At 47.2% G+C, this 24,474-nt stretch overlaps 1 protein-coding gene across 2 annotated transcripts in view; it reads right to left on the reverse strand.

Moving 5' to 3' along the window:
* Positions 1 to 121: 121 nt before the first annotated feature.
* PPP6R2 (protein phosphatase 6 regulatory subunit 2) overlaps positions 122 to 24,474 on the reverse strand; it is a 113,327-nt gene continuing 88,974 nt past the window's right edge. For both annotated transcript variants that reach the window (XM_083835896.1, XM_083835897.1), the window contains 2 exons: positions 17,216 to 17,368; positions 122 to 15,762 (listed from right to left, as the gene is read on the reverse strand). In XM_083835896.1, coding sequence (XP_083692022.1) covers positions 15,711 to 15,762; positions 17,216 to 17,368 — 205 coding nt within the window. In that variant the 3' untranslated portion in view covers positions 122 to 15,710. The remainder of the gene's footprint in view (positions 15,763 to 17,215; positions 17,369 to 24,474) is intronic.

Here is a 24,474-nt window from a genome sequence, read left to right on the forward strand (position 1 = left end):
GGGTCCCACAGCCCCAGCGCTGCCCGCGCACAGCGGCCGGGCTGAGGCCGTGACGGCGCCTGGCTCCCGGGAGCAGCACGGCGGGGCTCAGTGTGTCCTGCAGGAATCCACCACTGGCACGTGAATTTTGAGCTTTTATTGATAGTTGGAATTTACAGCCTAAAACTGACAACATAGAGAGATGCAGACTTTTTTTTTTCTTTTTCGTTTTTCTTTTTTTCTTTTTTTTTCTTCTTTTTTACAAAAACAAAAACCAAAATAACCAAAAGCCACCAGCATCAGTTTTACAATATAAAAGTTTTGACAGTAGAGAGACTAAAGTACATCTGGAATTACTCAGAAAAATAAACAGGGAAAAAAGGCAGTAATTTAAAATTTGTCCCTCATATATACACATAGATACACAGACATTGCTTACAAAGACCCGGTTTCAACATTTAAGGGCAGTAGGCATCATGAGAAAAAAAGGCTCCCCTATGTCATTGCACTAAATTAATTCACCCAGTGGGGCACCCCCCTCGCCACCCCCTCCCGATTCAGAGGAAAGGCCACTTGAAGCTAGGACTGAGCTCCCGCGTCCCCCGGGGGCTCGGCGAGGACCCTCCCGCACCAGCCCCAGCCTCCGGGCAGCCGCTGCCTGGCACGTCCGCTACCACAGCCTCAGGACACCGTCTATGCAGGCAAGTATTTCTTATTGCTATACAGAGTGCATCTTACCTATCGTCAGCCACCATTTTATGGTTTGTTTAAAAGACGAAAAAAAAAAAAAAAAAAGAAAAGAAAAAGAAGCATAGATTCAGCCCCTAACGCTTGTTTTTCCAGCCAGGCCATCGGGGCGCCCGCAAACCCAATGCGCGGCGAGCCTTTCCTCAGGGAAGCACTACAGCTGGGCTTTCCAACAGTGCTCAACAGGCAGATTTTTTTCAAGGAAACTTGGCTCTTCGGCCACCAAAACAAAACACCTGGAATTTTAGAAGAGCAGAAGAAAGTGGGCGCAGAGCTTTGCTGAAAATCAGGGCCCCTGTCTGGGCACGGAGCACTGCAGAGCCCGGCTCCCGAGCCCGCCACAGCCCCATCCACACCCCACAGCGCAATTCGCCCACCTTGGACCGGGCTGTGAGGGGTCCCAGGAGCCAGGAGGGCTTCGCCCTGCGTCCCGCCAGCCCTGGGACTCGGCGCCGAGCGGTGGTGACACCGGGACTGCCGCGGTGCCGGCTGCACGTTTTCCTCTCCCGAAATGAGCGGCCGCAGCAAGGCACACGCCCGGCCCCGCGCCCGGCCGCGGCTCCGCGGGGACGCTTGGATGGAGCTGCCCGGCCAGAGGCTCCTGGAGCCTTCCAGTTTTCTCCGAGTTAAGTAATTCTTTTTAAAAATATGTTTTGGATCACTTTTAGTTTAAACAAGCATTCCAGGTCCTCTGGCATTAGGTGGCAACTGGTGAACTTCCTAGGGTGGACGGGCCTTGAATAAGTGGTTTGTGCTAACAGTCAAAAAGCCAAACACCTCCAATTGTCTCACGTCTACCCTGCAGCCTAACGCCAAACCGAACGGAAACCGCCGGAGGTTATGGAAAACGCCCAGAAAAGCAACTCCAGGAGTTACAGGCAAGAGACCGTGGATCAAAATAAAGTGGCAAAGAATATTTAATATTCTGATTGCTTTAAATATGCCAAGTGCAAATTAACTGGTTAAACCATGGCGTCTTTTTGAGTTTGAAAAGGAAGTTTCTGTTTGTCTGAGCAGATACACCCTATAATAAAAAATATCATTAGAACCATGGATATTTTCATGTGCAATAATACATATTACCCACTCCAAGTATGTACATGTATGTATGCGTGTATGCATGCACACACACACACACACACATATGATGACCGCCTTAAGCACTGCCAAGCTGATCTAGTGCCCATACTTGGGTTGTGTTAAAGAAAAGGTTTACAAAATATCAGATCAAGAAAAAGGTTTCTATAAAACTTTACATTTCAACTGAAGCTGCTCATCTAAATTTTAAACACTGTCAAAACCCAGTCTGGATACAAAAGGCAAACACAGAAACAGACAAGGAACAAAAATTAAAAATCAATGACCTTAATTTCCATGAGCCTCGTTGAGAAAACACCAAAATGAGAAACCCTTGAGCATTTTTTTTTTTCAGTCTGAAAATGTTCCTTTAACATAACTTCACCTACCTAGAGAAAATGGCAGCAAGGTACTTATAACTGTAGCAAAATAGTATGTTATCTTCAACTGAGAAACCCTAACGAGTCATTTAATTCTCAAATCTAAGCCCGGTGGAAGCGAGTCACGAGTGAATCCTGCCCTTCCAGAAACCTTCCTCCACGCGCCCAGTACCTTTTTTATTATTATTTGTACCAACGATTCCGGTGTTTTAGAAGGTGCACACTTACCCATCAAGAAATTAAATGCAAACCCGAAAGCTCTGAGAAAAATAGGTCTAAGGTGAAGAAATTTAGAAATATACACATATTTATACATATATAAATAGACCCTATGTACACGACAAACAAGAGGGCGAGAGAAGGAACCGAAGCCAGCCCTGTGTGAGCCCAGCGCCCCTGCCCCGGTCCCCGCGCCCCCGTCCTGCCCAGGCCCGCAGTGCCCACAGTCCCTGCAGCCCCCGCGGTCCCTGCGACCCCCCCCTGCCAGCTCTGCGCTGCCATCGGCCACGCACAGCCTCCTGCACGCAGAGAAGGCGCTGACACTTCCAGGAGAATTTATCAAAAATACGTGAAAAACCTCTCAGGCACAGCAAGAAATGAAGGGTGCTCCCCGCGCCTCAACCTGCTCTGCGCACCACCACCAAGGCGGGCAGAACAATTTTCTCCCTTGTCCCCCCCGACTGTTTCCATCCCCAGCCCTCAGACCCCTCGTCTCCAGCCCCGCGCCCGTGCCGCAGGTCACTCACGTCCTCACCCCAACCAGAGCCCAGGAGGGCGACGTGGATGCCCCGCGAGTGCTGCGACGTGGCCAACGCGCTGGCCGCGAATGCCCCGCGCACTGGCGCTGGCGCGTCCCCTGCAGCCCTTCCCTGGGCACCAAACGGCCGCGGGGTCACCCGGAGGCCCCGACGTTAAAGCTCTGCAGCAGAGGCGGATGCCGGGGGCGAGCGCCCCACCGGAGCCCCCGTCTCCATCACCTCCATCGCCGCACACAGCACCGCACAGCACCGTGCCCCCGGTGCTTGCAGGTGCCCCTGGGCCCAGCCACGCATCGTTGAGCTGGGGATTTCTGCCCCCATCCCCTTGGCATACCCGTCCCGGGGGGGCTCTGGCACAGCCAGCACAGTGCCCGGAGCCTCGGCAGCCGCGGGCGAGCAGCAGCCCCAAAAGCAGCCCCGCTCCCTCCCGCGCCCGTGCGCCCACAGCAGCCCCGACTCCTGGCGCCCCAGCTCGGGGCCTGGCTCCCTCTCCGCCGGCGTGAGGCCGTGGAGTCACCGGCTCCCACCGACGGTAACGACACACACACAGATCCTCACGGCACCACTGGCTCCGTGGCACGTTCAACAGCCAGAGCTAGGTCTAATTTCAGCCTGTTGCAATTTAACACAGAATGTTTGAGTATTTCCATTATTTTCAGTTATACTGATATTTTGCTGCCATTACAGGAATGAATAATCGTAAAATGGGAAAGCTTGTCGGCAGCTTTTCAAGTATTTCTCACTGTTTTACAGAAAAATTTCTTCTCATTTAAAAAACAAAATTCAGATGAGGAATATTTATATTTGATAAGGGGAAAATATTTACACGCCATATGGACAAATGAGTTTTTTATTTAAATTACACGTTAAATAATAAATATTTAATATTAAATATTATATTTAAACACAAAATTATGTATAACCAATTTCTTAGGAGCTTTTAAGCCTAGTTTCCCTAACACTTGGAGGACAAGTTCAATGCACACTTTCTATGTGGGTATCAATAAAACATTCTGAATAGACACGAGGACGTCCATGAACTCACCCTTCCTGCTCCACGTTAAATGCTCTGCTGCACTAGCCTCCATCGCGTCACTTCTGTTCTCCTTTAGAAGAAGGACCCCGCTCCCCTTGCACAGCCCTGTCCCCGCAGGTAGCCCAGGGGCTGCTGGCAGGGGGTAACTTGGTGACTCGCAGCCCCTGCGCGAAGCAGCGCCCAAGTGGCGCGGAGGAACTGCGACGGCGCCCACGCAGCCCCGCCGCCCAGACCCCACGTGCTAGAGGTGCTGGTGGTGGTGCCCCGGCTGTGGTTCCCGCACCACAACGGGGGGCAGAGCGCCCTCGGCCAGGACCTCAGGGCCACCTCGCGGGGCCGGCGCGTGCCGGGGGTGCGGTAGTGGCGTAAGCGGCTCCGAGGGCTGGGAGGCAGAGGAGGAGGGAGAGCACAATGAACAGAAATACCTTTTGTTGGGATCTGGATGGCTTTAAGGCACTCGGAACCACAACGGGGTATTTTAACACTACTGTTACTGCACGGGATCCTTCTGCTCATCACGTTCTCTTTCCCTTTACTTCGGGGTATCTGGAGATGAAAACTGACTCCAAAAATGATTCCAAAGCTGGAATGAGAAGAAATCACTCCTGAACTAAAATAAAGGCACTGGCGCTTTCATATCTGGAATTTTTATTGCTGATCATCGTTTTGCCCTAGAGATAACCAGACAGTTCACCCCCGTGAGGGCACTCAGTCATCAGCTGGAACGCGAGCGGGACGAGCTCTGCACCGGAGTGAGGACCGGGGTCGCGGCGAGAACACGACAGGGATGGAAACGGGAAGGAGACAAACCCGGTCCCTGCAGAACGGGCGATCCAGATATCCAAAAACCCCATGTGAGATTTTAGTCAGAACAGTGACTGTCAATGCTGGGTGCACACCCAGGTGCCACAAAGACAAAGTACTTGCTCACAAGGCGACGTGATGCTACCCCTCGTCTCCGGGCAGGCGGCCTCAGGGGAAGGCAGGCCAGGGGAGGGGGGTTTGTGGAGTTGTGGCGTAACAGGTAAAGTTTGGAAGTGTTAGAAATGGGACAGGGAAGGGAAGGGAAGGGAAGGGAAGGGAAGGGAAGGGAAGGGAAGGGAAGGGAAGGGAAGGGAAGGGAAGGGAAGGGAAGGGAAGGGAAGGGAAGGGAAGGGAAGGGAAGGGAAGGGAAGGGAAGGGAAGGGAAGGGAAGGGAAGGGAAGGGAAGGGAAGGGAAGGGAAGGGAAGGGGAGAGGGGAGAGGGGAGAGGGGAGAGGGGAGAGGGGAGAGGGGAGAGGGGAGAGGGGAGAGGGAAGAGGGAAGGGAAGAGAGAAGAGAAAGAAGAGAGAAGAGAAGAGAAGAGAAGAGAAGAGAAGAGAAGAGAAGAGAAGAGAAGAGAAGAGAAGAGAAGAGAAGAGAAGAGAAGAGAAGAGAAGAGAAGAGAAGAGAAGAGAAGAGAAGAGAAGAGAAGAGAAGAGAAGAGAAGAGAAGAGAAGAGAAGAGAAGAGAAGAGAAGAGAAGAGAAGAGAAGAGAAGAGAAGAGAAAAGAGAAGAGAAAAGAGAAGAGAAAAGAGAGGTCTCTATGCCAGCTAGGACTTGACGAGTGTCTGTAAGTGAGCACAAATTCCTTTTCTTAGTAAAGTTTTGGCAGGTACACTGACAGATATACTTTTTTTTTTTTTTTCTTTTGAGGAAGAGGAGTTACTCAGCAGTTCACAAGGGAAATACTAGGAATGATGGGGCAGAATAAATGGAAATCAATTACACATTAATAGTACACACATCACATCCAGAGAAGTTTCTGAAAAGAAATGAAGTCCCCAGTGCTCTGAACTCTCCCACCCTGTGCTTTGCCCAATTTACTTTAAGAAAGAAGGAAAGAAAAGTCTGTTCAAAGTCTCAGGCAAAAAGAAAACGGTGCTTTGAAAATGATTGCAAAGATGATTTTTTTACAAAGATACTCTTTCAAATCATGTAAAGGAACTCAACACTGACTTAACTATTACAATTCACTATGTTATTTAGTAAATACTCTTTTTTTAACTTCTAACATTTTCACGTAACATGCATATATTCAAGTGATCCTTATGTTACAGTCAACAATTTACATAAATTTATAGCATGAGGTAATTAATGGTTTTCTTTACGTTTTTTGTTTCTGAAAGAATAAGAACACAGAATTTTAAATTACACGTGATCAATGCACTTTAAGGCAAGTTTAGTGCCCTTTGTATTCTAACTGATACTGGCAAGTTTCAGGTATCTGACAAACCCCCGACAGAGGACTCGGCCCTGCTCTGTAAGGTGCCACCGCAAACGAGCGCACTTTGCCTGCCGGGCGGTTTGAGCCAGGACAAAACGCGCTGCTGCGTACAGGCTGGTGTCGCCCGACCCCAGGAAAGAAAAGAGGCGATTTTCAACACAAAGTCCTTCCTTCAGATTGCCTCGGGAAGTCAGTCATAGCTTGGTGTTTAAGTATGAACATGAGATGAGCAGGAAAAGAGAGAAAGTTTCAGTGCAAAATCACTGCTACCAACCGCCGCGGGTGCCAGCTCCGGGCTTCCAGCAGCAGAGCAGCACGACTTCCCTTTCAGGTAACCTCAAGTGCAACTACGTACCACAGATGATTTTTCAACACACGTTTCGCACACGAAAGCACGTGCGGATGCAGGGCGCCCGGAGCTCCAGCCGCGAGGACGTGAGCAGGAGCTGTCGGCGAGGGCCGCCCGCGGGGCGGTCACACCACGCAGGTGCCCGCAGGCTCGGGCGCAACGCCCAGCTTCCTGGCAAAGTATTTCAGCGGGCTGACTAACGAACGAGAAACAGTTTCAAGCCGTACACAACGAGAAGGTTTCGATCGACGTCTGCTGTGCCTCTAGCTAGCTCTGTTCCGAGTTCAGCTCCGTGAATGCCTGAGCCGAGGAGATGCTCCTGCAGGCCCCGGCAGCGGCGTGCTGTCCTGCAGAAGACGGGGTCACTCAACACCCACCACAGCGGGAAATTCTCTACAGCGTGTCTAGCATTTCTAGAAAGTTTTGAAAAACTAGCTATGAGCATCAAAATTACGCGATAAAAGATTTTCAATAGCTTATATCTGTCCAAACCGTTTGAGAAAATAAAAAATAGATGGGGAAGAATCTGTCCTTTACAAAAGCCCCACAGCTCCGTGGGGAGAAAAAGGATTTTTCTCCCCTGATCAGCATCAAATATAAAAATACATTTTACACATAGGCATATTTCACTAACATTTTTATACTTAAGTTGTGAAAGGTGACAGATAACAGTCACTAGGAAATACAGTTAATTTTTGTACAAAAATTAATAGGGAGGTTGGACTGGTCACCACAATGCCCTTCTAGTAATGAGGTAAGTGAGTTTCAGATGAAATAAGCTAACATACAGGAGCCAAATTGTTTATTTTCTGCATTTCAATTTGTCAAAGTTTATGTGTAAATGTCCAAAGAAAATGCCTGCTTAGGTTTACTAGAAACGTCACATCAGATGGAATTTTGTCAGTAGCTACCACGGAGGGAAACCACTACGCAAACATCGCTTTCTCTCCTCAGACAAAACCTGCATTCTCTACAAATTCAGAAACTTTAGCCATTATGAAATCAACAAGAATGGCATCAAACCCAAAGAATCTCAATTTTTCATTGAAATAAATTGTAAAAATGGTCTAATACATTTTATCTACTTCCAGAGGTGTCCATTTCTGCTAAGACCTATAAAAATGATGCATAATTCTGGAAATCAGCTAAGGCACTGTCCATAATTAAACTTACAACGCACAGTTCCCCTGACCAGAAGGATTTCTTTTTTGCAAGTTTTCAGGCAGAGGTAAAATGACTACTTCTAACTTCATCCCAAGTGACTTTAAAATTCAGTATCAATGGAGATGATGTACTTACAGCTCACAATGCCCAGCTCTGAGATATGGCACTCTGTTTTGATTCACTGAACGTACTGGTGCAACCTCAGAAAATCGTATTTAAGATTCAAGAAATTGTATTTAATATTAAATGCCTCCTTCTAAGATTCAGTTAGCTACAGGCGGGTTTAGGTTGTTTTACTGTTCAGAAAACAATTTTTACTTTGAACAATGTAGGCATCTTTGAACTACCAAAAAACAAAACAAAACAAAACAAGCACTTTGACAAGAAGACACATTTCTTAAGAAAAGGGGGAAATACAGACACATTCAGGGAATCCAGCCCACCCCAGCAGGTGACAGCACCACTCACAGAACACAGAGCCCCCTCCCTCCCCCCGGTGCCACGCGCCAGCAGCAGGGCGCTCTGATCAGCTCAACGCACCGACACGCGACTCGAGCTCCAGCTCCTGAACGTACGTGCTCTGAAGGGGGCTGACCGAAAAAGAAAAGGTACGGAGCACACGTGCAAAGCGCTACTAACTCAAACCTCAGTGCAGCAAAGGAAAAAAATCCTGCTGCAACCTGATTAAATAAGCAACTGAATCCAACACAGAACAGCTACAAATAAATACGTAAGCCCCAGCCTTTTGAAGATATACACTGCTGCACTGCCAATACGCTCGATAGCCTCAAAGCCAAGGGTTTTCTTTAATTAGCTTTCAGAGAGCCTTCAGCTCTTCACTGCCCATGTTGCTGTTAAAAAGAAAGACTAAATGCTTCCACGGCGAGCTTTCACTGTATTCCATGAAGCCATGCTACGGAGTACACAGTGGTTTGACAAGGCAGAAACAAATCCTTTTGCACGCTGATTAAGGAAACCATGCAAGTTAGGACAAGACTAGAAAGAAGCAGTAACACGGTATTTGTCAGGAAGCCAGAAGCTAACAGTGACGAGGAATGTGTTCTGCAGTGGAAGTGACAGCTTTTCTCAGGCCACTCTGAAGCGTTCAGCTTCATCAATTCACAGTTACGCAGCTCCTGTGACTTTCCTGTGCACAGCCCGGAACGTAGCGAGGCCTCGTTTAAGCCAATTAACAGCAAGCCCTGGCCTGGCATGACATCGTCAAGAGGGACACAAGCAGAGCTCCCTATTTTTCTTCAGTTCTTTCTCAGGCAACACACTTCTTCTTTATTTATTTTAAACTAAAGCCCCCATCCCACACGATCTGAACAGAAAGCTGTAAGATTTTCTCAGAACAAGGGAGAATTTTTGGTTGTTTTTAATGGGCCGTAATGTTCAAACCAGAGAAAAACTCTACTGCATCAGAGGCCAACAGCTATCCCCCTAAATCCTGAACCTGCGTAATACCACTCGGCCCTGTCAATGATCTGCCCCAGTGAGGGCTCTTCCCTAACACCAAGGGACTGGGACGAGACGAAGAATTTCACTTCTGGGAGAACCATCTAAAAATCTTGTTTTACAGCTGGGATTGGCAAAAGAGCGTGTAAGTGCATTACGCTTGCCTTGTGAGAGCTTGCAACCGGAGATACAGGTACTTTTCAAACAGCAAAGTTCATGGTAGAGTAGGACTTCAGAGAGAACGGAATCATGGTTAAAAAAAAAAAAGTAATAAAAATTAACATGCTGTTGTAAACAGCAGGTTTAGTTTTATCTCTTTTTTTGCAACGGCATCAAAACCTCTTATAACAACAAAATCAACTGCTTACAGAAACAAAATCACTGTTTATAAACTGTTTATAAGTTTGACTGTTTACAAATTTGTATGTTTTGAACATGGTTCCGGGTGAGATCACCGCTTTGGGAAAAGCAAGTGGAAAAAAACCTTACTCTTTAAATGACTGAAAATTGCAGTACGAGTTACTAAATAGTATCAAAAAAGTCAAAAATTACATTGCCAAAATATCAGATGATCTTATTCATCACGAATAATTAGCCTGGCAGCCAGGGTGCAGGACTAGTCTCGCGCAGTCCCAGGGGACATCAAACTGCACGGTCACTCTCGAGTACTTGCAGGGACTTGCGGCACCTCCTCCACCACGACTGGCACAGCACTTTGGTCTTTCCCAACGTCTGCAGAAATAAGGGCACTCTGCCACACAGCAGCTGTTTCCCCCGTGAGACAAAATGAACGACCGAAGAAAAGGGGGCTCCTTCAGCTTTGTTCTGATTATCACTACACTGAGACGGTGCTTAGCGCTACAGGAGGTGAAACCTGAAAAACCTTATCACTAAACTACTACTCAAGAGAGTTAAGAGTGTCAGAAAATAAGTGCAAACAAAGGGGAAAAGGCAAGAAGCCCCATCACGGGGCTGCAGAGCCCCAGCTGGGCGCCCGTGGCGCTTCGTGGTGGGACGGGGTGAGCCGAGGCTGAGAGGCGACGGAGCCAGGTCCCCGGCGCACACCCCCAGCGCCTGGCAGTGAGCTCTCCTGCTGTGTTAGGTCGTGCCACTGATAAATACCGATTTCAGTTACAGCTCGCCGGCTCATTTTGTAGAAATGACTTTGAGATGCCAGTGAAGAACAATAAAGCCCCCTTAAAATTCCTCCCTTAGATATGTATTGATGAACAACCCTTAGTGCCCACACACACGCGGTGCGGCACACCCAGCGCCTTTCACCAGCAATAGGTAGCTGAGGTTCCACTGTTGTTGGGTTTTGCTTTTTAGTTTGTGCGCCCACTGGTTTTCCATTCTGCTTGCCAGCTGCAGATCTGTAAAAGGTAATGAGAGCAACAAAACCTTGGGACACTCAAGAAATTTATTTCAGTCTTTGCTGAGGACATGTCATCCAGATGAACAGCTGGGATCTCGTCTGCCTTTACTCTTACAACTTAAGAGAAGAATCAATAAATTATATATTTGTGTAAGAAAATTTTGTTAGAAGACTGGTGAAACTGTTCAACAAACTGCGATCCTGTTCCTTCATTTGATCCCTTTCCTGCAGACTATCTTACTCAAACTTTCATTTTGAGCCGGTGCACATGCTCCTGTGTGGATACAGTGTTAGAGGACCTCATCTCTTTGGGACAGCAAGGGAATTCAAAACCCACAAACCCAACAACAAACCCCCACCTCGGTCTGAAGAGGGTACCTAGCACCAGCCTGCTTTGTAGCTCTGTTTTCCACTCACCTGGCATTAAAAGCCTGTAGTGAGCAGCACAAAAGAATTTAAATAGGTCTGCTTCAAAAGAAAAAAAATTATATCATCCAAGTTTTTATCTATCAGATCATGTCTTATGGCTCCAAACTTGTTATGCTTGACCTTCCTGCAGCAGAGGGTTTTTTCTGATTGCAAGTCCCTACAGCTGTGCCCCCTGCTCCCCTGCCCCCCAAGTTTCATACCCAGGTACTGAACACAGAAGTCTGGATGCCTGAAAGCAGTCACCTGATGTGACCCTGACAGTACTCCTGAATGGCCAGGTCACCCAAAGGAACGTGGTTTTTCCCACAACCCAACCAACTGGAGAGAAACGTGTCACAATTCAAGAATTACTTAGTGTTGGCTGACCTGACCACTTTTTAACTGCAGAAAACACCTCCTCCTCTCGCGATGTGAACACCTGTGGGCAATGCTCTGCAGCAGCAGGAGCACCAGGAGCAACACCAGGGATCGCTGCACACGTGGCCACTCTCCTGTAAGCCGCTGCATCAACACCTAGCTGGGCGAAATCACGGAACCCCAGCTGGCTAGAAGCACTGAATGCTTGAGCAGAAACACGGGACCAAGGCGTGCCCTGCTGGTTCTGGGCTCGTACAATGACTGTTTGTCTATGACTTGCTATTGATCATGTACCTTTACATACATATAAATTCAGGCTCACTGTGCTCCAAGTCTCTGCTTCACCAGGTTTCTTACAATATCCAACTGTGTGTGTATAAATATACATGGAATAATACATATTGCAAATATATATCTATATACACACTCATCAGTATACATATTCAAAACTAAAATTATATATACCATATAGATATGGACAGATTCAAAATACTGCACATAAATGAGGAAGGACAGTGCTAAATACAACTTCTGTTTAGTCTTCATTGCCTTCTGACCAAGTATCTTAGCATAAGTTGATGGTTTTTTAAAGGATACAGCTGGGTTACATCAATCCATTTTGGAAGACAGCATGTCCTGCTCCGACCCTGAGTGACAGCCCTTCCCTTACTGCCTACTCAGTGAGAAGGTAACACGCCTCTCCTGGGAACAACCGCCACGGACACAGTGCTGGACTGCGCTGAGGAAGGGTTCACCCAGCTGCTGCCACGTCCCTGAACGTTGTGTCTTAAGGTCACCTGAAAACAGAAGAGCAGTCAGACCGCCCAGCTGCCACGCAGCTTTGGCACGCGTCTGGAACAGCGAGCAAGAAAGCTCAGACAGCAATGAGGACCGAGAGAGGCAGTGGGAACCCTCAGCCTGTACACAAACATTGCGACTCGAGATCCACGAGAAGCTCCAATTCACAGAGAGAAAGAATTTCATGCCCAGTTTACCTACAAAAACCACTTGAGCCATGTGAGGAAGCCATCATCTGACTCTGGACCTGGTCTGAGCTTCAGACTCCAAGATACCAGGGGTCAGAAACTCTTCCTAGATCAGTTTGTTGGCTGGTGTGAAGAACAATCCTATGGTACCAATGAGGTATAGTTCAGAGCTTAAATCCCAAATGTGGAGGAATCACACCCCCCCGTCACAAAAGCAAGAGACCTTATGCATTTCTACAGTCTTTTTAACTATGGGTAAATTGTCTTTTCACATAAGTAACTGGACACAAGCAATCAAGTTAATGAACTTAGATAACGATCCCCTCAGTAACTACACTATACTTTTAGATCTGCTTACTGGGAAGCTTGTAAATATACCATTAAAGCTTTCGTTTAAATTTATAGAGTCAAAGCCAACAGATAATGAACAACAAGTTGAGAATATGCAACAAAAGGCACAGACAGACATGTCCTTGCATATCCTTCTGAAACATTTTAGGATGTTATTGCTGCCAGCTGTTCGGTACCACTTTACAGGTGGAGGTCACTGCTCCCGAAACCAAGGCATCACGGACAGGTCACGTAGGGACAACGAACCAGTGTTCTTGCAACATCAGCCAGCATGATGATTTAAGGTAACCCCGGTCTATGACAATCTAACGCAAAGATCATTTGTAAGTCTAACAAGGTAGCTGAATATGTATCAAGCCATGAGAAAGATCAAATCGTGCCTGCTATCGGCAGTCCTGAACAGACCTGGTCATAGCTGTAACACGGTGGAGCCCGCAAGCACTACAGTCAAGAAGAGTGAACGAGAAGAGACTGGAAAAGAACTACTGTCATCACCCGGTATTTACTGGGACTGAAGCCCAGCCACGGTCTTCAATCAGCTGCTGGAATCAGTTGCACTGATGCTGTCTGTATTTGATGAATGATTTTTCATAGTCTCACTTTTGGGTGTTTAAAGAACGCCCTAAAGAGAACCTGATTTTCAGAAAATCTCTAGCACCAATCCTCTGAAAATTAAGACTTTAACGTGTCTCCAATTAGGAACTCAAAACTACTAATCGCTTCTGAAAATCCGGGCTAAGAGTGGGACTGATCTCTAAATAGCAAGCGGGGTAACCAAAGCAGAAAGTGAGATTTCTCCTTCTAGCACAATGTATCTTTAAATTATTTATTTTAAATTACAAGGAGGGAGTGAGAAGACTTCCAGAACAACAGTACTGTGCCATGAAAGCACCTGCTTACCAAGTAATTGCAGCTGAGAGAAATCACAGCTATGTCAGCAGCATACAAGTGGCCCACAACCCCAGCACGCAACTTCAAAGATGCACAGAGTAATCTCATCCTGCTTTCTGCACTCTAATCTCCATAGCTGGCATTCTAACAAATCAAATCCTCAACCTTCCCTAAGAGCGAAAATGGAAATATGTAATCCTTGGGCATATGATAGCCTCGTGCTGCGGGTACGTCACCGTCGGATACTGATCCAGCAGAACAGACTGACTCTAACAGCGAAAACGTTTTGTTCATCTCACTCCCCCCCACACACCACCTCTCAACACAGTTAAGAAATTTTCATATGCACTACATACATATCACAGTTAAAAATAAAGTATTTTTTTAAAAGACTGAAGTTTGGCTAGGATGCCTTTGCTCATAACAACAGATCTGTGTGAGGTACTTTTTCATACTCACAGGGTAAAGTCCCTCGTTATGCACAAGTGAGAATATATCAGAAAATAAGCTATTTGGCTACCTATGTGTCAAGCTTCATGCTTTTATTCCAAAGTGAATGATTTTCCAGCTTAGATCTTGGACTAATAAAATAAGCGGCATTTAACATTTGACAGGTGGATTTCAGCATACAGCTTACACACAAAAGCAGGCCCAGCTCTGTATCTAGTCTAGGGGTAGAGAACGAGCACTGGTGACGGCGATCTGCTGTTACCAGCCCGAGCCTGGTTCTGCACGTGGCCCAACATCTACACCCGTATGATCTACGTGCACAAGTCCAGTCTGGGAACAAGCTCAATGCAGAGACCAGCACAAACCAGTGCAGACCTGTGTCTGAAACTGGTACAGTCTTTACAGGAGTAGGTCCTTCAGCCTGTGCAGAAGATCCTGTGTTCCAGGGTCAAGTACACATCTTTAACTGACCTTGCTCCCAGGCAGTTTGAAGCGCAGTCCGTTTCTCCATACTGTCTTACTCTACCATCCCAAGGCAGCGGCATGTCCCCCCCAACCTCTCCATGCCCGACTGCCTGGGGGTAAGGAACAGCAGGAGTCCTGTGCTGGGGCCGTTTCACTCTCCAATGTTGTCACTAGGTACAAAGTGCAAAAGTGTTGCTGTTCCTGCATCCATTAAAAACTTTAAAAACAGAACAAAACAAACAGAAAAGGATTTCCATAATAATTTGAAAATACATTAGTCTCCAAAAAGCCAGCAAACACCTGATAACCTGTTTGTGCCATATCTGCTCTTGTTCCTGCATGGCAGCAGTCCAGTGGATCATTATCCTCTCAGCTGGCAAACAACATGCTACCTTCTTTGCATACTCTGCAGCCAACTGAGGACGACATCCGGGAAGTTGAGTTTTGATGGCTCGGACAGAAGAGGCCAATTGCTAAACGACCCAAGATCCTGCAGTGAACTGTCCCATCTCCCGAGAGAGAGCACTGAGCAATTCACTGGAATGCAGAGACTTCCCGCTTCTCAAGACGGTTCAGCATTACGGTAAGTTAGCTACCTGGCCTCTGGCTTGGGATGATGTCAATGATTTCCCTCCCACCCCACAAAAATGTAAAATAAAATCCCTCCCTGCCTCATCCCATTTAAAGTGTTTGCATCTTTTCCTCCTATGAAATGTTTCTGATAAGGCTTTATTGCTATACAAAAGCGGTGCAAATGCTGCCCAAAGACAGCTCCATCAGGAACTTTGGTCACACGACTGCGGGACTCCTGTGCACTGTCCAAGTCCCAGCGTTAGACCTGCTACCTTTCTGAAGAGAAGCTGAATACTGTGTGCAATAACACTAAGAAAATAGGACTGAACCCCAAATACAAAACAAAAACAAGGGAGAGAGGGAAGGGGACAAGGAACTAAAATTAGGCAGAAGGCTTGCTTGGGAAGAACCCCATCATTCCTGTGATGACTAACTGATCAATGCTACATTTAGACAATGCAAGTGTCTTTCAGAACAGATTGTTGGTGTTGAAACTGCATGTCTGGTCCTGAATGCCAGCTCTCTCATCAATGCAGCATTTATTAAAAAATAAAATTAAAATGAAAAAAAAAAATTGACAAATTGCATCACCAGGTAGCAGCCTGGCCTGGATCACACACGTCCCATTGCATCTGTTTCATCAAGCGGGGCCATTTAATGTGGCTTCAGCACAGGGCAAGACTTCTTCTTTCCTAAAGACAAAGCCAAAGAGTAATATTAGAGAAATACAGCTACTGAATCATACTCGCCCCTAAAGCTTACTTTCATCCTGGTTGTGTACTTTCCTCTGCAGTAGTATCTGAGCCATCCCTCCTCTATTTTTGTTTCTTCTACCTGCTAAAACATTATTAGCTTTCCTAGTCAGAACCTCTTCCGAATCTTTTACCAAATACATTTAGAAATCAAAACAGAAACCAAGAAGTCCACTTTGCTGATTGCACAACATCAATTAATGCGCTGAACGAAGTTTGGAACACACGCAACCGTGTCCCGAGAGCACCTCGGCACTCACCCCTGCCCGCGGCACGCAGCACCGGGCCTCGTGCCCTGCTGGCACAGACCTGCTGCCTTGGCTCCCTGGCGTGTTCCAGGACTAGGACGTGCATGGCCACTGCTGGATGGGGTCCTGTGGGACCAGGCACCTTGCCTGTGGGGATTCTGTCCCTGCCTCGCTGTCACCCTCAGCTCCGCGCGGACGTCCCCCTGCCTGCTGGTGCGCTCATGGCCCTGGCAGCACCTGAGCGGGGTGGTGAGCAACCACCCGATGGGATCACCGGCTTCCTCCCAGGCCTGTGTTAAACTACCACTAGAATTTGTGTGATTCTGGTTGCAAACTGCAGATTCAAAAGCTACACAGAAGCTGTACAGGGGAGATGTAATAACCAATACTGCTGATATCCACAGCAGATGTTAATGGAGTTCAGTGGATTGCTGCATGAAGCTCAAGGCAGTTGTTAGAACGTCCTCCTCTCACCACAAATATCTAACAGAAGATATAATTGTAGGATGGCCCAGATGTCTCGCTTCAGCTAAGCACCATCACCTGAGATTGAACCTATCAGCAAGTTTGTCCCAGGAGGGATGAGCCATACCAGAGAGGATGCGTTAGAACAAGACGAGCAGGAGCACCTCCTTAATGTTACACAGCTCTCTGGCCAAAAACAGGAGCCACAGCAGAGCTACGAGGGTGACAGCACTAGTTGCTCAGAATGATTGGTTTCCATATTTAAAAAAAGACCTAAACAGTCACAGTCACAACGATTATGAAATAATTTCTCCTCTAGATTCCTTCCAGTTTCAGTTAACAAAACACATTCCCAAATTTCCTCATACCATTTTAATTGTAAATGTCTATACAGTCACCTGAACAAACCAACCTGAATAATTGCTGTGTGAGGAAGAAATGAGAAGTCTATTATTCTAACGTAACAGATGATTTGGTAGAGCCTGTAGGAAACAAAGTTGCACGCAGTACGCCGCAGGAACAGCTCTGCACTCCCAGCAGTATAATGCACCCCAAGACACTCAGATGTACTCAGTGTGCAACACTGACCACACACTAGTGGTAGAATAACCACATTCAGTGACAAAGTAAAAATCAACTCTCTGGCGCAGGCAAGTAAAGGAGAATTTTGGCCAGCTCACCTGTCTTTTGTGGCCGTTTCTGTGACAGCTGTAACAGCCGCTGTGTTCTGGTGTTCCTCCGGGTGCTGGGCCATGTTGTTCAGTGGTTTGGACGCTTTTGTCGTTCCGATGTCCGTGATGGCCAGCTTATCAATAACCATGCAGTCTGCATCACTGTGTGGGGAGAAGTCAAGTTCATGTTAAAATGCCAATTAATGGGGCTTAAATTCCTACAGAAAAAATGTATATTCCTCCTCCTCTCCTAGCACAGGCCACACAATTCTCATAAAGAAGTAAGAACTGAAAATAAATGGGAATTAAAAGCCTTATATGTGTACTGGAGGAGGAACAGTAGCTCCTCAAGAAAGACATTCTCGTTTCCTGCAGCAAAATTGGTCCTAGGAGTTTTCAACATATCCCCCCTGCCTGCAGACAAGACACTCTGTCACCCTCTGCAGCTACCTCTGGTGCACCTTCCTATGAATGACACAGAAAACAAACCGTAGAAAGGATGCAAACGTGAAGTACGTTCAGCCACAACTTTGCAAGTTTAGAAGGTCCAGAAAATCACGGTCACTCCAGGGAGAAATAAACCAACATCACGCTGCTTACCTGGACGTGGCTCTGACTACCACCGCCACCGCCGTTCACCTTCCCTGGAGCTGCCCTCCGCTACCCACCACCAGCAGGCGATTCTGCGAGCTCGTGGCTCTTTGAGCTCCTGGTTCTGGCAAAGCACGTTCCTGACCTAGCACAGGCGCCTATCCTGCTGCAATCTGTGCGCGTTTACAGAGAGGCAACTGGCATTTCTGTGTGCACTCAGAAAGGACTGAAACTGAAGTACAGAACCTAAAGCTGAGGAAGACAAAAAACTCGCTGGGTGCTCACGAGTGGTACCCTCGGAAGCCAACCACAGTCAAACTGACTTGCTTTCAGTAACACATACGATGACAGATCCCCACGCTTGAGGGGTAACATTTCCAATGACGTCTCACTACAACAGAACAGAAGCTCAAATCCTGAAAAATAAACAACCTGCTAGCACAAAACCTCCAAAACAGCTACGTTTGTATTAAAAAGACTGGCATTTCTGACGGGAGAAGTGATTTCTGTGAACATTGTCATTTTTTGCCTTCTAAGGCAGAGGAAAGTTTTGCCTGTGAATCACCTTCCACACGATTTCAACCCAGTCAAGAAAAATTTCTCCTCCTTCTTTCGGAGGGCATGCCTACAAAAATGGAAGGAAACCTCAGCAGATGACTGGGCTGGAATCCTGTCACAGCTCCTAGGAAAACACATAATGTATACGTATAAGTACGTATATGTACAGCTTGGGAACTAAGACAGGACAGATTCTGAGACCTAGGTTCTATTTCTGTAGCTACTTTTCTGTGTGCTCGTGAAAAAAAAATACATAAAAAATGCGGAATAATGAGATCAAAACATTTATCTTCCTAAAGGGCTCATGTGCTCTTAAAAGGAAATACCACAAGTACAAAAATACACTCCAGAGAAACTGCAGGGGATAGTTGAGACAGCAGAGAATTAAACTGAGTTGCCAGAAATGTCATTAGAAAATGACTTCCCACACAAGAAACTTGAGCTCACGACATTTAAACTGCTCAAAGATAAACTTCTTAAATTCAATCACTACAATTTCCATGACTCAAGGATTCCAGTATTACGAAGTCCCGAGGTTACCTGACCACTACAGGGGGATGGAAATTTATCTTTCCCCAACAGCCCCATGGAAAAGCAAGGCTGGACACGCGAGGCTACGCAGAAGGACACTCAGAGGCCAAACTAACGGCGTGAAAAACAAGGGGTTGTGTGGAACATGCGGGAGGCTAATAACAACACCTACTTCTAGCCTAGAATAAACTCCGGTACCTATAAATACTTCGCGTTTCTGTTCCTCCGGTCAGCTTATTTTTAGCGGACAGGTATAACCCTGCTGCCAGTGCCACCACCCACGCGGTCCGCTTCCAGGTCACCAGAGGCAAACCCGCTACGTGCTGCTCCAGCTACGTGCTGCTCGGGGCAGGGCCGGGCACAGGCAGCGTGTCACCCGTGAACAAACCCAACCGCTGTCCCGTGAGCTCGGCTCAGGCAGGCTGAGCACGACAAGGTACTAGCAGCAACACGCGGCCCTACCGCAGCCTCCTCTGAGTTACGCTCCGCAGCCAGGTCTCTACCACTTCCCACTCCAGGAAGAATGAGTTCCCGTCCAGCTCCAAGCCACTCGTACGAGTCCTCCAGCGGCAGCTGAAGTCTGCCCACAGCTGCGCCTTTTTTCACGGCGGCCAAGCACTCAGCACAAGCTACTTGTGAATGCCACCTACGGCCGTGCCCACGGGGCTTTCCAACACGCTTGGACACTTCTCTTTGTGCTCGCTGAGCTCCGTATTGTGGCCAAACTGCAAATTAACCACTGAGTTTGTAAATACTGCTGCCTGGAGGTCACTTAGAACAGAGGCCCCTCTCTTTCTGCAAACACTGCAATGCTTTCTGAGATGCTTCCCCCCCGGAGCACAAGCTGACTGCCCAGACTCTCCAGCCTTCCCAGTAAATAAGACTGGAAGGTACGGCCTGCGTTACTAGGTGCAGGCATCCTCACCCCCGGGTTAGGACACAGCCTGCATAAAGTAAGACGGAGACGTCTCCTCCTAACCGCTGGTGCTGCCTCTGGACTGCCCTGCGCCTGGCTGCCCCGAGAGCACCACGTTCAGCACAGTTACCGCGTCTGCCTCACTGCAGTGGGACACGGGTGAACTCACACCGTGCTCAACAGGACAGTCCCCACGTGGCCTTTACGCAGCAGGGCTTCTACGGGAGAGCCTGAAGAAGACAACTTCGAGGTCTCGGGACAGGAGCTTCATGGCAGCAGGAGACTGTTGCCTGGTGTCCAGCGAAGAGAAGAAAGCCAGCAAACCAACGAGCTGGGGATCTCGGGGACGGGCAGGTAACTATGTGCTATGTGCGGACACTGGCAAGGAGTACCTCCTGCTGGAGCCAACTTCAGCACATGGAAGCTGGGGAGCTGCGGCCACAGCCACCTGGGGGGGCAGACTGAGGAGCAGCCCTGAGTGACACACGTCACAGACTGCTGAGGGCACGGCAGGGGATTTTAAGGACAGTGGACGGGAAGCAATTAAATCATTCCCGTTCACTCTTCACGGTTACCTGATGTATTTCATACCTTAAACATCATCTATGGTTTGTCCTTTCAGGCAGCAGGTTCCTAATTCGTAAGGCACAACCGAGGGTGATGGGTACTGCCAAGCACCTTGGTTTCAGTTAGAACAACTATGCGATAAATCACAATGCTGATTTTAAGCAAAGGAGTATTTATAACAACTTCTTGAAAAGCTGTTATTTTATGTTAACAGATATACACATATATAAAACAAGAAAGGCAACTGAAACCCTTCTGGCCAAAGTCGCTAGTGTCCGGGCAAGATCTGTGCACACACACACGTACACACGTACTGCCTCACCGCTGGGAGACGTGAACAGGGTTACTGTTTAAGCCAACAAACCAGAAGACAAGGTAGCTCATGGTAAGCTGTAATAGTATTATACCTGGCTTCAAGTAGGCTTTCAGTGCCATTTCCCAAATGCACACACATTACTTCAGACAGGAGGCTTGAGCAGATGAACCCTGACTTCTAGCTGCCTCTGGGGAATTTCTCACCTTCTGCTAGAAGCACCACGAGGACGATCCCGTGCAAGGTCTCTGACTTGCTCATCCTGCAGCCATATGAATTCTCTGAAGAGATTTGCTTCTCACACGCTACTGAAAACTCAGAGCTCTCTCAGCTAATGAGATTCAACTGCATTAACTTGTTTTTAGAGAAAAAATTGCAAAAAGATTGCACGGAGTTCTCAGCATTTACACCACATAATGTATTACACATGCTACAAGAAATATTATATATCCTCATTGCAGACCTCAGGTGCTACAGAATGGTTGTTTATTTTTTGCTCTAGTGCCCAAATCCAGCAAACGCAAAGGTTCCTCAGCCTAACAATACTACTGTTTTCCTTGCAGTGCAATTTCTTCCTAGAAAAACAGGATTAAACAAGGACATTCACATTTTGTAATTACTGAGGTTGTCACAAAACCATCCTATATCAAAACTAACACCCAGTTAAAATACAGAAACATACTGTTCTATTTGTGGAGATGAAAACATAGGAGCTCGCCTAACTTCTGATATCACTTCAGCTCTGCCCATAGATTTCCATTAGCTTTATGGAGTAAATTTTAGCATTGCAATTTTTTGAACACCTCTCTTCTGCCCAGTTTCACTTCTTGTAACATTTCCACAATGCTACCACAAAACACACTTCTCCATCTGTCTTTTACTGTTTACTGAGAGCCTCCTGCATCTAGCAAGACAAACTAAGCTGTAACGGCTTTGCTGGGGGTTCGGATATGCCATACTCGCTCTGAATTGTACTACCACGCTACAGCACCTAATGTGGTTTCTCCTGAGGCCAAGTCCAACTGACCTGCATCTCGCTACCAAAGGACCTGTGAAGAATTCAGCCTGTAGTCACGAATGAGCTTTAAGTAATTCAGTAAGTAAATTGGATTTGACACTGAATGGCTCAGCCTCAGCTGGGGTTCAGTTCTACCCACCTCTGAAGCTCACTACTGTGGCTCCTGGCATACACTTTGGGTATTCTCTAGTCTCTTTGGTAAACAGTCAGTCAGTATTATAGACAACAAAACTCCGTAAAGACACACTAGGAAAAACAGTGGTGCTATGAACGAAGAAGCAAGACTCGTATAAAAAGCGTACCTAAACACAAGTCTCATGCGGAGCCCACAAGCAAGTCCTTAAAAGCCAGACTCTGCAACAACCGACCAGAAGACAACGTAAGAGATGCAGCAGCCCCAGGCCACACGCGCTGCCCCGCGGGCTGCCACCGTGGGTGCTGGATAAGGATTACACGAGGCCACCCAAGCCGGGAGGTCCGAACGCCAAATTTACATGCATGCTTACATTAAAAAGGCCAACACGTGTCAGCATCAAAGATCCCACCTATGCCAATTATGGCACTAAACGTTCACCTCTGACTGAAAACGTGGTGAAGTGGCACCTCGGATTAGCTGCGTCACTTCTACTCTTTCAGAATAAAAGCACACCAATGTGCAGCCAAGTGTTATAGAAAAGCTGGAGGCATGCTCCATGCCCAGTCTTCCACAGCATGCTCATTTCGCCCTAATCATCTTTTCAAAGCATTCCAGCAGCTCTTCCCAGCTAGGCAGAGACATGAGGCAGAAGCAAGACAACCACTTCTCGCGCCGCTTTATCATGCTCGTCGTGGCAAGGGCAGACCGGCACGTCATGCAGGGTGAACAGTCAGCAGGCACAGGACAGAAAAACACATCCCAAAATGGGAGAGCTCAAAACATCCACTGTGACAACGTAACTCCGCTCGGCCTGGGGAACTGGAGGGCGCTTGTCTCTGCTGCACGTAAGCCCCGCGCCGGCCGTGCCAGCGGGAGCGCGCTGCCGGCCCCTGCGTCTGAGCTGTGCCAGCAGGAGGGTGTGAGGCTTTCACTGCTGCCAGAACCCACGTTTAATGCTTTCATCCCAGAACTGCATGTGATCAGAAACAAGAGGAGACTTCTACCGTGATTTTGCAGAAACGCAAAACTTGCAGAAATGGCAGAAATTGCTGGTTTTGTCTCATTTTCACCTCGGTTCTAAGGAAACCACTGTGGCACTTACAGCGGCTGCCTCCAAAGCTCAGGAATGTACAAAATCAGAGTCGATATTATACTGGCACAAAAGAAGTGTATCTGTGCTTAACAGATAGCAAGCAGCACTTTACAGAAGGAATTCCAGCCTCCCCTCTACACTTGCTTTCTTGGTTACTTATCAAACCATCCAGCAGAGGAGGCAGTGGGGAGAAAGGGGCAGTGAATGAACATATTGCACAATCAAAAAAAAAAAAAAGTAAAAAAGGATTAAGAAGAAAATAGCATGAGTAGTTAGGTAAGGTTAATAAACTGAAAAAGAAATTAAAAGTTACAAGCATCCCAAGCCCACTATCACCATACACAGCAAAAGCTGTTTGTTTTTTTTTCATTTTTTCTAATGTGCAGCACATCGTCTAAGAATCTGCTAAGAAACTTTATTTGAACAGCTCAGCAGTGAAATACTTCAGATAGCTTTTGAAAACATAAAGTGGTGCAAAAGCTTGCATTAATATCATACAGCTAAAAGTTAAGCAGACAGACAAGGAAATGCAAGCCATTTCCCCCAGAAAAGCACCGGTCACGCTGCACACACTTCGCATCCGTCATTTTGCTGTTGCACTCAACGCAGGTCTCGCTGCTGCTCACGCCGCTACCCGCAGCTCGATGACCACGAGAGGTGCGAGGCTGCCCAGGCCAGCACCGCTGCAGAACTCCCCTGCCTCGTTCACCCTCCGGTCCCACAGCTCGGGCGAAGCCCCGCAGCGGCTGCCGAGGCCCCCGCAGCGCGGGCAGCTCAGAGCCCTGGCGCTGGCTGCTCCTCGCCGACCGCTCGGTCACGGCGTGAGCGCTGCCAGGTCCTTCTGGCAGAAAGCACTGCCAACAGCAAGTACTTCTGAAATGCGGCGTGTACTTGACTACTTGCACGAGAGGCAGAAAGCTTTCAGAAGTTTTGGTAATTATTAAAATACTGAGTAAAATAAGGACATGTTGTAATAAAACAAATATTTTTAAAATACCTCACAGCTCGTAACTTGAAAAACCTGGAGTCTCCGGAGATTGGAGGTGCGTGCTGAGCTGTGTTTCCTGAACCTCCTGCTCAGAGAGGTCAGAATGATATTTCTGTTCATCAGGTATCTGTCCTTTCTAGATATGAAAGTTTACATGCTTTCCGTGACATACTCTTCAAATGAAACAGTTAGGAGATGTGCTTATAACACAGTGACTTTCTCTTTTTGTCTCTGATCTCATCCAGAAATTATAGCAAAGTCTTGCTAGTCTGAACAGTGGCTGGGAAACATCATTTAAATGAATGATTTTTTGAAAGTAATTAATAAGAACCCACAATTTAAAACAGAAAGCAAACGTCAGAAAAAATAAGTATTTTGTTAAAAAAATAAAAAAAATAAAACTGGAAAACATACCTAGTGTTATTTCATGGCATATTACAGCATCCAAGTAAAACAAAAATATTTGTTAGTGGTGGTGTGAGAAAGTCCCAAGAGACTTTATCCCTGCCCCCAGTTAACGCAGGCAGCGATTCCAGTAGTGGGTGCATCAGCAGAGT

This window comes from Anser anser (assembly GCF_964211835.1).
Source record: "Anser anser genome assembly, chromosome: 1".
NCBI lineage: Eukaryota > Metazoa > Chordata > Aves > Anseriformes > Anatidae > Anser > Anser anser.